A 12648-nucleotide genomic window follows, 5' to 3' on the forward strand; every position below is an offset into this window, starting at 1 on the left:
TCAGTTTTTGAAAATGGATTCCAATTTTAAAGGCAGCAGAAAATGGATTCCAATTTTAAAAGCAGCAGATCATTTAGAATGATCCTATGATTAAGGTTCCTGGAATGAGAATGGTCATATCAATTATCTCTCGTGTCAGTTAGGATTTCTGTATAGCAAGACATATAATATTTGCACGTATAACTGTTCATATACATGTTAGGTGTGTTTATAATAAATGTGTATATAATTTAAGTACACATGGAAATGGTAGAATGGAATGAGTGTAGAGTTAGGCTCTATATGAACTAATTTAAATCTGGCCTTGCCATTGGAACTTTGGGCACCGCCTCCCCACCTTAACTTCTCATATTCTCATTTTTCCCATTGATACCCTGGAGACCATAAAGCTTAAGAAATGAATATGATGTGGATTTATAAATTGTTAAATAAACAAACCAACATGATTTTTCTACTTATATATTCAAAAACAAAATTTGTAAGCTTGGAGAGAATACAGGGGGCATTACCATTGAAATCATGTAGAATGTTTTAAGTATTGGTTTCGAAATGCCAACAGAGGCAGAACACAGTTTCAGTAATTTAGGATTTAATTGGTTCTAATAAAAGACAGAGGCCTTACTCTATTACTCGCCCCATGGACAGTTCATTCCATGAGCCTTTGTAAAGCCAAGCTTGGCATCTACCCATACTTAGCTTAGATGAGCCTCCAAAACCCAAAGTGTTTGTGGTGGGCAGCATTGAATCCAGCTCTGAAGAGACTTCCTACATTCAGGTTTCCTCCTGCTTTGATTCCATTGTACTTCTTTGGGCCTTTCAATTACCATTTTGAGCACAACATCTTTGAGAGTTACTTTGCTTTGTTTGTTAGTTCAGGAGCTCACAAATGGCCCCAACTGTGGGAAATAAAAAAGCAAATGAGGAAAAGGAAGTCTTTTACAGAGAAACACTTGTTCTGACTGTAGATTAGGCTCAAGACAAAGCAAGCAGAAAGAGGCAAGCTTTTCAGGAGCACATCAACTTTGAAACTTCCCGAAGGTCAGGGCAGCCTTGCTGGCTGGAAAGGCTTTTTTTATCCCGTTAATATAGCTGCTTCTGTGAACACAAATATTTTAGCATCTTGACTAAGTTAACTTGAACTATTTAAAGGAAAGAATTGGCAATCAAAGAATCTAGCACGACCTTCCAAATACAATGAAGAAGAAAAACAATACCTAAAACTCACAGGCACACTTCTCAGCCCTCCTTTTTTTTTTTTTTTTTTTACCATAAACTCCAGCCAAATCTTGTTTCCATGTGAGACTCACTCTTTGGGCAGGTCTTCCTAGCACAGAGGTCATAACACTGCCCTTTTCTCTTCCTCTGAAAAGCACCTGTGCAACCAAAGTGAGTGACAGTGCAGCTATTTATAAGAAGAGCCATGGTCTGACCACATTTATTTTTAAAAGTAAATAATTTTCTAGAATGCAGTCAAATGCCTGCATATTGTGTAATGGAGAATTGGTAAAAGCTTTCTCATTAGTTAGTGATAAGACAAGGAGGTCACCATCTTCACTACTATTTAACATTGTGCTAGAAGTATTAGCCAATGCAAATAGATAAAGCAATTTGCATTATAAAATTTATAAAGAAAAAGGTAAAACAAATGTAATTCCTCAACATGCACTCCCTGGAGTTTGCACATTTTGGATATGAGTTTGGGTGCCTTTGTTTTCTTTTCTTTCTTTTTTTCTTTTCTTTTCCTTTTTTTTTTTTTTTTTTTTTTTTTTTTTAGTGCGAGAGAGTTCTTGCATGGCAGCAGAGGGGCAGAGAGAGACTCTCAAACAGGTTCCATGTCCAGCTTGGAGCCAGACAGAGAGCTGAATCCCACGACCAGCCAAAATCAAGAGTCGGACACTTAACCGACTGAGCTGCAAAGGCACCCTCAGGTGCTTTTAATAATTAATATGGTCCCCAAATTCAAAAAAAAACTCACAAAAATAAAAACTTTTTTAAGTACTATAAAAATATAAAGAAATACATAATCATTGATTTAGTTGCTGCTACTATTATTACTACTATGTTTAATAGTTTTCTTGTTGTCATTTTTGTTATTGTTAAATTATACTATTAATATTATGATGGTCATCACCTTCTTTATAATCATCATTTTACCTGGATCATGGCTGAAGAGAATAAAATATGTGGTATCACCTCTGTCTACACTTTGTCTATCAAAATACTAAATATTTAACTATGACATTTATCGAGTGCCTGCAAAGTGTCCAGCCCTGGGCTAGATGCTGGCTATACATTGATGATCTCTGAAATTTATCTGTAATCCCAAAATCAATCTTCTCAGACCCTTGTGGTCATTTCTGGACATGCACAGAGCAGCAAAATATTTTCCCTGCTATTTAACAAGATGACACTCTGCCTTCTTGTCTCATGCTATATACAAGTGTCCTTTTTGCAATCCATTTAGTGCTAGGTTTTTTTGCATTTTTGTATTCTTTGTTGGTAATCTCACTGTTTGAAAGACCCTAAAATGAAGTACTGAAGTGCAATCTCGTGTTCCCAAGTGCAAGGACATGATGTGCCTTACAGAGAAAATATGTGTATTCAATGAGCTTCATTCAGGCATGACTTACAAGTACTGTGGCTAGAGAGTTTCTCCCTCTCCCTCTGCCCCTCCCATTGCTCTCTCTCTCTCTGTCAAGTAAATAAATAAATATTAAAAAAAAAAAAAACCTATTTGAGGAAAACTAAAAAATCCCTGAAAAATGAAACTGTAGATCTAAACAAATGAAAAAAGACAAACTATATCCTTGGATAGCAAGACTCCATCACAAAGGATCAGTTCTCCTATGGTTGACCTATACTTTTATCATAATGCAATTTAAATTGCTATCAATTTTTTGTCAGGTATTATAGCAGTTGATTATAAAGTTCATTTTGAAGAACAACAAGCAAGCATAGCCTGGAAAACCCTTAAAAAGAACAAAGAAAAGGCCTGACTTTTCTAATTAAGACATGTTGTAAAGCTTTTGTAATTAAAATATTTTTATGTTGGCATATGAAAAGACGAACCAATGGAATACAATAGAAAAATCTAGAAATAAACCATTTGCATATGGAAACTTAGCATACAATAAAAGTGGCCTCTCGAATCACTGGGGAATATATTGTCTTATAAAAAGTAGTATTAAAATAAATGGAAAGCCACGTGGAAAAAATAAAACTGGATCCATTCCTCACATACTATAGGAAACATTCCAAATGGAGTAGAGATATAAATGTAAGAAAAGGAAACATATAAATGCTATTTTTTTAAAAATTGAGTGAATGTATTCACCTATAACCTGGAAGTGTAGAAAATGTTCTAAACTCTGACTTAGGGTCCAGAAACAATACCAGAAAAGATTGATGTATTCAATTCCATGAAAATAAAAATAAAAGCTTTTGCATGGAAGAAAAAAAAAAAAAACAACTCACCATAGCAAAATAGTTAAATGACAAAATTGAAAACATATTTGCAATTTTATCACCATGCTTCCAAAAATAAAGAAGGAAAAGGCCATCTAATCCATAAAAGAATGAGCTGATATAAATAATTTCCACAGAAAAAGAAATGCAAATGACTCTTAAACATATGAAAAGATGCTCATCCTTACTCATAATAAGAGAAAGGCAAATTACAAGTACACTGAAATTTTTTTATCTATCAGACTGGCAAAAAATACAAAAGTTTGAGCGCATACTCTGTTGGCAAAACTGTGAGAGACAGTCATTCTTATATATTGCTATAGGAATACAAATTAATAAAATTTGTATTTTTTACAAAGAGGAATATGGAAAGGAAGAGGAATATGGAAATCACTAACAAAACTATATAAGCACTTATCCTTTGATCCAGAACTCACAATTCTAGGGACCTAAATATATGGTAGCAAAAATATAAAAAGATGAGCACGAGGTTCATCTTTGCACATTCTTTCTAAGAGTGAAAATTAGAAACATCTTACATGAACATCAAGAGAGGAATGGTTGAATTAACTGTAATCCATCTACCCGTTGGAAGAGTATCTCTATACTGTTGTGGATTGGTCTTCAGAATATGATAATGCAGAGTTTTCAACAAGTGACACTATTGACATTTTGGGTCAGATATTTCTTTGTCGTGAGAGACAATCCTGTGCATTGTAGAATGTTTAACAGCATCCTTGCCCCCTACCCATTAGATTCCAAGAATACCCCAACTCACAGCTGTGACAATGAATAGTATCTCCAGATATTGCTAAATATCCCCTTAGGATATTTATCCCCTCATCCTCAACTGAGAATCATTGATATGCTGTTAAGTGACATGGCATATCAGGGGGCAGGGGAAAATGTATACGGTATGTTTATATTAACAAAAGAGATGGGGGATGCCAGGGTGGCTCAGCAGTTAAGCATCTGCCTTCAGCTCAGGATGGGATCCAGTCCCACATCGGGCTCCCTGCATGGAGCCTGCTTCTCCCTCTGCCTGTGTCTCTGCCTTTCTCTCTCTGTGTCTCTAATGAATAAATAAATAAAATATTTTTTAAAAAGAGATGGATAATATAACATTAATCTTTAAAAAAAATCGTTACCTGGGGCACCTGGGTGGCACAGTTGGTTAAGCACTAAACTCCTGGTTTTGGCTGAGGTCATGATCTCAGGGTCACGAGATGGAGCCCAGTATTAGGGTCCACACTCAGTGCAGAGTCTGCTTGAGATTCTCTCTCCCTCTGCCCCTGCCCTCTCACCCTTTCTCTCATACTTTTTTTGTATACTTGAAAATGGTACTTTTATATATAATGTAAAACAAAATTAAATATTAAAAACAAGTTTAAAATTTGTAAGTAGGGACACCTTGGTGCCTCAGCAGTTGAGCATCTGTCTTTGGCTCAGGGCGTGATCCCAGGGTCCCGGGATTGAGTTCCACATCGGGCTCTCTGCATAGAGCCTGCTTCTCCCTCTGCCTATGTCTCTGCCTCTCTCTGTGTCTCTCATGAATAAATAAATAAAATCTTTTTAAAATAAAAATTAATTAATTAAATAAATAAAATTTGTAAGTAAAGAGAAGCAAATGAACTTACATATCTACATATAAAACTCTAATGTAACTTTACATATACTGGGGCAGCCCAGGTGGCTCAGCGGTTTAGCACCACCTTCAGCCCAGGGTGTGATCCTGGAGACCTGGGATCGAGTCCCATGTTGAGCTCCCTGCATGGAGCCTGCTTCTCCCTCTGCCTGTGTCTCTGCCTCTCTCTCTCTCTCTCCTCTCTGTATATTCTCATGAATAAATAAATAAAATCTTTTAAAAAAAAAACTTTAAATATACTTATGAGACTGAATATCCCTAGTGGGATAAATCTCAAGGACTGAAAGAACTAAAAATAATATTAAATTGCTTTTGGATGATCAGAGTTGTGATATAATTATAATACCAATATTATATTGTAATTCTGAGACTTGTGTGCATGTATTTCATATAAAACAGTGAATAATTGTGATGATGTCATTGAGCATGAGAAATTTCAGCATGGGGTTTCAGCATGGGATACAGGTATAAAAAGACTGAGATTAAGTAAAGACCATGATGCCCTAATTTTGAATTCAAAGTGTCAGTATGAACTCAGAAATGATTACTAAGAACAAAAAAACCTTTGCTGACTCTGTCCACTGAAAAAAAATTAAACACAATAGCAAATCCAATAGCAATGACCATTCCTAGCACCATTTCTAACATAAAAAGAAATCAGTGCTTTTTGGACAGAGAAATAGATAATACAAGACTGGGTCAGAAAATGTACAAGGTGACCCTGGAAAAAAATCACCAGTAGTAATTATTAGAAAGCAAAGAAGCTATCAAAGACTACTAGGATTATGTCAAAAGATCTCAAAAGCCAACTTGAAGAGACTCCCACTGGCCAAGGAAGGGCCATTCGTGCATCAGTAGGTATAGTAACTACAATGGACAGAAACATATCAGCAGTGATGAAATTCATGATCTCATACTGATGCTTGGAAAAAAAAAATACTCCATTGGTCACTTTAGGAGGAGCTGAAGAACCAACTCATTATTTTGAAATGGTAAACAAAAGGAAAGAATTAAGTATTTATTATGACTTTAGTAAAGTCATAAGAATAAATTGTCTTCCAGAGTAACCAAAAATTAGAGAGAAGTTTATTTTTAGGACTTTTCTAGCTAACAAATTAGGAATAAATCAGAATTAAAATGTTACCATTTTTACATTTTTAATGAATAAATGTTATCTATGTAATGATCATCAGTGGTTGCTAATACTACATAACAAGAGTGAGAACTAGGTATTATCTATATCCAGATGGAAATATACTGTCTCATCCATTAGAATTTTTTTTTCTGGTTAAAAAAAAAAAGAGGAAGAAAGAAGGAAATTTAATGTGAATCTTATCAAGTCTCCTAGTTCAAACTACCAGTTTATAAAAAATACAGGGAACAGAGCGACATGGAGAACAAAACCGAGGGGAAGTGACAAGCAAAATTCTGGCTGTGGCACCTAAAGAGAAAATGGTAACAGTTTGTTTACCACCACCAGCTACAAAATAAAAATTGCAAGGAAATAAAAGGAGACAGAAGGAAAACCTGTGAATTAAAAGAATGTAACAACATCCTTTAATAATTAAAGGATATAACAACAAAATGTAATGTTTGGATCTTATTTGCATGTCGTGATTTTTAAAAATATGTTTCTTTTTATAATACATAGCATGCTAAAAATTACAGAAATATGAACACCCTGAATATTTAATATTAAGGAATTATTGTTTCCTTTGTTTGGGTGCAATAATGGTAGCGTGTGTTTATTGTAAGAGTCCCTGTCTTTTAGAGATACATACTGAAATTATGGGATTTGCTTCAAAGTAAAATGGGTGTGGGCAGATGGGGGTGAATGACTACATATATAAAACAAGATTAGCTATAAATTGATCACCATCAAAGCTGAGTTCTGACTATGTGAGGGTTCATTAAACTATGACTGAGTTATTTGGTTACTGTTATTTATTTATAATCTGCCCAAATTTTTGTATAAGAAAATGCCTTATAAAACAACTTGAGAACCTCATATTTTAGCCATCACCAGTACCATGTTCTTCACTAGACATCTCCCAATCTGAAGGAGAGCCACTGTGTGGGGACCCTGCAGTTGAGCTCTGATTGCTCTGAAGATGTCACCTCTCTATTCCTGCCTCCCCTTCCTCTGCCTCTTTGTTACTCTTCCCACCCTGTCACTGCTTCCATGTTGCATCCACTCTAAGGAGCTCATAACTGAACTTAAGATAATAGAAACTCAACAAACTAAGGTCACCTTGTGATCTCTTACATTGAGCCTCAAATAGTCCTGTGGAATTATCACCCCCAGGGGGCTGTCTCAGCTGTTCAATTAATGGTGAGAATATTGATTAGCTCATAGTTTATGTTCCTGCTAATGTGAACTACTGGTTTATTGTCAGCTTCTAATTAGAGTGTCTTCATTTGAGATCTTCCTACATATTGAGATAGCTCCTAGAAGCTGGGCTCCAAGGACGCGGAGGGAGGAGAGGGGGAGGGGGCCTCTTTATTAGCAATGAGTGAATTGGCATTAGTCATCACTCTTGTCTTCTTTTAACTATAGGTATTTATCAAAGTGCTGGATAATAATGATAATGGCCCAGAATTCTCTCAGCTGAATTACGATGTCACAATCTCTGAGGACGTGCTTCCAGATACAGAGATATTGCAGATAGAAGCCACAGATAGAGACGAGAAGCACAAGCTGACCTACACTGTCCACAGTAGCATTGACTCTGTCAGCATGAGGAAATTCCGGATCGACCCCAGCACCGGCGTGCTCTACACCGCAGAGAGGTTGGACCATGAGGCCCAGGACAAGCACATCCTCAACATCATGGTAGGACCAGACTGCTAATTTGCTCTCCTAACACAGTCAGTGACCATTCAAGACACATTTCTTGGTCTTCAGAAGTATAGGGCACTTAAATTTTGTAAGTAGTAGTAAATTTGGTCTTCTCACAGCAGGGTCGCCTTTGTTTCTGCCTTTTTTATTTCAGCGAGGAAAATTGCTATTGTTCCTCAGTGACCCGATATTTTTGCTAAACTGAAATAGTAGGTGAATTCTGCAGACAGTGCCTGCTGACAGGCTGACTTGGGAGAGAAGGAACAGGTCGTGTTTTGGTAAATCTTCCAAGCGATGATATTGGTTCGCATCCAGAAGATTCTGTGGAAAAGTTGAAAAGAAGTTCCTTGAGAAGTTAATTGCAAGGGTGATCATTTACTCAACCTATGCAGTGCTCAACCCTTGGAAGCATTTAGAGAACTTATTTATTATTTACGGCACTGGCACTGGACCTAGTAGTAAATACTGCCATGCAAAACAGATCACCGAAGCCTGTAGAGAGTGTTAGTTCAGTCCAAACTTGGGTTTGTGGGACCTCCAAATTATGTGGAAGTTGCTTTAATTTTAAAGTGGAGTTTTCCTAGTTCACGTAATTGGGAAGTAGGGATTAATAAGAAACACCCGTGATTAGTTTATGGCCTAAAACCCACCACTTTGACACCCAAGAACCCTGTGAGCAATTGCACAGCCACTGCTCAACAACCCCCCAACTTCCTTAAGACACAGACTAAATCTTGTGTACTGATTGCCTTTAAAACACAGTAAGATGCTACCACTTTCCTTGCAGCTGAAAGTGATGTTCCACTAAGTGCTATTTTTCCTTCTTCTCTAGTTCAAAAACCCTCCTGGGTAAAGAGCAAGGTTCAGGTCACCTGGGTGGCTCAATGATTGAGTGTCTGCCTTTGGCTCAGGGTGTGACCCTGGGGTCCTGGGATGAGTCCCGCATCAGGGTCCCTACAGGGAGCCTGCTTCTCTCCTGCCTATGTCTCTGCCTCTCTCTGTGTCTCTCATGGATAAATAAATAAAATCTTAAAAAAAAAAAAAAAGAGGAAGCTCCAGTGACATGCTCCCATACCCTTGGCAGTTTCCAGCTGAGACCCCCTGGGTGGGAAGAGGAGGGGGACCCTTAGAAACCATCAGATCCACCCTCATTGATTTAAGATACTTCTTCAGCACCTACTGTGTACCAAGCACCATTCTGGGTGCTGAGTATACAAAAGAGACAAAGCACCCATACTGAAACAGACCTAGTCTCAATAATCCCAAAATACAGAGTTCTGCTTGGTCCCTGGGTGTGACAGGCCAGTCTACAGGCAGGAAAAGTGAGCACATTCACTGTATTGCTTTTGCATGAGTTTTATTTAGGGGCAGAAACCTTATGCCAATGACTAACTCCATTCTCACTCTTCAGGTCATTTCTGTTCATTCTTAAAAGACTCAAAATTCAGTTTGGTCACCTTGTATCATTTATCATTTCTGTAATTGATTATTTAGAGCAAACATGTCCTTTATGCAGCCTTTCGCCAAGCTAAGCCATTTTAGTAATTTTGCTCATTCCTTCTAGGTTCTATTTCTGAAAAGCTCTTTCCCTTTGATGGCTTTCCTCAGTCTATTTTCTCATTTCTCCACATCTCTCTGAAGTTATGAAGTCCGAAATTGAACAAACTCAAAGCACACATTTGATTAGCGCTACATAAAATTATAGCAAAAATCATGTGGTGAGGGCTAAAGAATTGATTACAAGCTTCTGGCATGTGCAAACCAGGGGAAACTTGAAAGCAGTCAGGCAAGTTTGCTTGGTGAAGTCACAAGAAGGGGTCTGGCATTTTAGAAACTAAGATTTGGCATCTTCCCCTTAAAAAGGGCTCTCTCCCAGTCCTGGGCCTTTGCCTTTGGTGGCTCTCCTTGCCTGCATGCAACATGTGGCCCACACCACCCTTTTACCAATTCTACTTACTTTTGTTAGCTCTTCCAAGAAGCCGAGTGCCAGGTTAGCTGCTTCTTACCACTCACTCCTGTTTTGGCACTCACCACCAGGCCTTCTCCTAATTTGCTTGTTTCTCTATCCCATACTCACCTGTTGGCATCTGGAGGGCAAGGACCAAATCTGAATCAGTACTTGCACCTCCAGAGTGAAGCATGACTTGACAAATAATAGGATGGCTGTAAATGTTTACTGAATGAATAGAAAGCAATGCCTGCTTTGCATTTATCAGTTCTTTCACTAAATGTTTTAGTTTCCCCTTCAGAAGAGCGTCTATCCACCACTGCATTAGCAGATATGTACACAAATGAGGGGGTAGTGGCTGTGGGCAGTGGTGCAGAGGAAAGTGTTGTGTTTATGATGCTCAGGCAGGCAGCTCCACTCAGGCAGGCAGCTCCACAAACGCAGACCGAGCACATACCATACATAGGCTGGTCATAATGCTGAGCAATAAAATGGACATGGCCCTGACTCTCAATTTGTTCACAATTAGTGCCCTCACTCGATAGTAACCTCATTTACTGAGTACCTACCACATGCCTGGGACTGCATCAAGCACTTTGTGTGAGTTACCTCATTTTCTATTTGCCACAAACATAGCCATGTGAGTTCCTTGCAACTTAAGATCTTGTATTTTGCCTAAAGGTCAGAGATCAGGAGTTTCCTTATCGAAGAAACTTGGCCCGAGTCATTGTGAATGTGGAAGATGCTAATGATCACAGTCCTTATTTTACCAACCCACTGTATGAAGCATCTGTGTTTGAATCGGCTGCTCTGGGATCAGCTGTTCTGCAAGTGACGGCTCTGGACAAAGACAAAGGGGAAAATGCAGAACTCATATATACCATAGAAGCAGGTGAGAGCTGTTGTGCAGATTGCAACCTAATGCATGGCATTTGACCCTCAGTAGTGTTTATCACCATGTGAAATTCACATAGCTACTACTGGAACGTCTCCAAAAGAATTGTTTGGCCAAGCAACTGCCCTGTTTGTGTGATGATGTTATACAACATGCTTGGCATTCTGGTAATATGTTTTCCATCACTGACCACGAGGAAGGAGTTCCCTTTTATTGTGCTGTTCTCGGAATTTTCTGGAATGGAGGAGAGAGAAGAAATGTGTGGTAAACTCAGGGGCTTTTACCGATGGGTCAACAAGCCATGGCCTCCCAATAAAATAATCAAAGTCTCTCATCTCTTGAGGGCTCACAGGCTGTTCCATGAATTGAAGCCTATATGTCTTTGTTTATTTGTTAGTGGGTGAGCTGTGGGCTTCAACAATGTCTATATCCCACAGTTAGCACAAATTCTCTTCACTGGAGGTGATTCAGAGTAGCCGAGTGGGTGGTAGATATGGAACTGCCTACTTCACCAGACACATGAATATATACAGGCTCACATTTTGTTAAATGTGAGATTTTTTAAATCGATTTTGACATCTCTAAGGCAAGACCATACTTCACTGATGGTTGAAAGATGGACAGGAAGAAAACATTTACAACAGAAAAGATGAATGTCCAAGCAAGGGATAGGACTGTGAACCTCAAAATTACAAATAGCCCTTATCTGCTATATTTTCCCTTTACATATTCTGTCTTTTTTTGAATATTCAAGCCACATATTTCCAAAATGTTCTGCAACATTATATCTGTCATGCATAATGCCAAATGCTGTCTCCTTTTATGCCAGCTCTGGAAAGGCTTCTTTCCCATGATTTAAATGTGGAGCATTTTTGTGAGTGGTTGAATTAAAATATGAATGCTAGAATGACAGTTTTGAACTAAAAAATATTAGGAAAAGAAAAGCCAGCAATCTTCTTTTTTAAAAAGCCACTGCAATGAATGATCTAAAACTATTTCCTGTATTAAGCACCTACACTTTATAGGAGTAGAATCTAAGCTCTATACAAAAACATCGTAAGATAAAGAAGTGAAACACACTAGTTCATAGCAGCCAGGCGCACCAAGCAACTTCACCTGTTTCTTTTCTAGATATTTATGGAATTTTCTTCTGATCTAAAGCCTGACTGGTACTTCTTTTAAAATTCTATTTTGCATCTGTTGTTTTACCGCAGGACATTTTAAGTATTTAATTATATAATCCGTGTTCTTCCAGTTCCACAAATAACGTAGGGAAACTTCTTTTTAAAAACACAGATATTTAAATAACGTCACAGAAAGTGTCACCTGATCCAACAACTCTTTAGACTCTTTCTACAGTTTTTTTTTCCTAATCTGATATATATTTTTCTTTCCCAGTATTTATCCATGCACCTACATTGTTTCATATCACTGTGACTGTGGTCATGTAGGTAGGGAGTTTTATTTCTGTTTTTTTTTTTTTTATTTAACATTTTCTAAGCATTGTCTATGTTGTCTACTTGCTTTTTGCATTTGTCATTAAGGCTACTACTTACACTCTCCTAGAAAGGCAGATAACTTCTAAACCAATTTGGAGGTTCCAAGGGGTAACACGAGAGCCATTTCCCATCCTGCTGATAAGACCACTTTCCTTATCTTTCAACAGGCACACACTATAGCCCAGTGCTATGGGTAGACAAGGGATTCCATCATTCCTTTAACCACTGACTCAAAGTAGAGAGAAAAGTTATTTTCTTAAAATATCTTTTATATAGAAAACTTGAATTTCCATAAACCCATAGGAACGTATCTCAAAAAAACAATCTTTGATTGTATGTATAAGAAGCTATTGAGGA

General features: G+C 37.8%; 1 protein-coding gene across 1 annotated transcript in view; it reads left to right on the forward strand.

Annotated features, from left to right (window-relative positions):
- Window positions 1-12648, forward strand: part of FAT3 (FAT atypical cadherin 3) — a 652865-nt gene that overhangs the window by 543319 nt on the left and 96898 nt on the right. Inside the window, exons 8-9 of the mRNA XM_055320836.1 lie at window positions 7668-7943; window positions 10579-10789. Coding sequence (XP_055176811.1) covers window positions 7668-7943; window positions 10579-10789 — 487 coding nt within the window. The remainder of the gene's footprint in view (window positions 1-7667; window positions 7944-10578; window positions 10790-12648) is intronic.

Source organism: Nyctereutes procyonoides, unplaced genomic scaffold (genome assembly GCF_905146905.1).
Source record: "Nyctereutes procyonoides isolate TBG_1078 unplaced genomic scaffold, NYPRO_anot_genome, whole genome shotgun sequence".
In the NCBI taxonomy this organism is placed as follows: domain Eukaryota; kingdom Metazoa; phylum Chordata; class Mammalia; order Carnivora; family Canidae; genus Nyctereutes; species Nyctereutes procyonoides.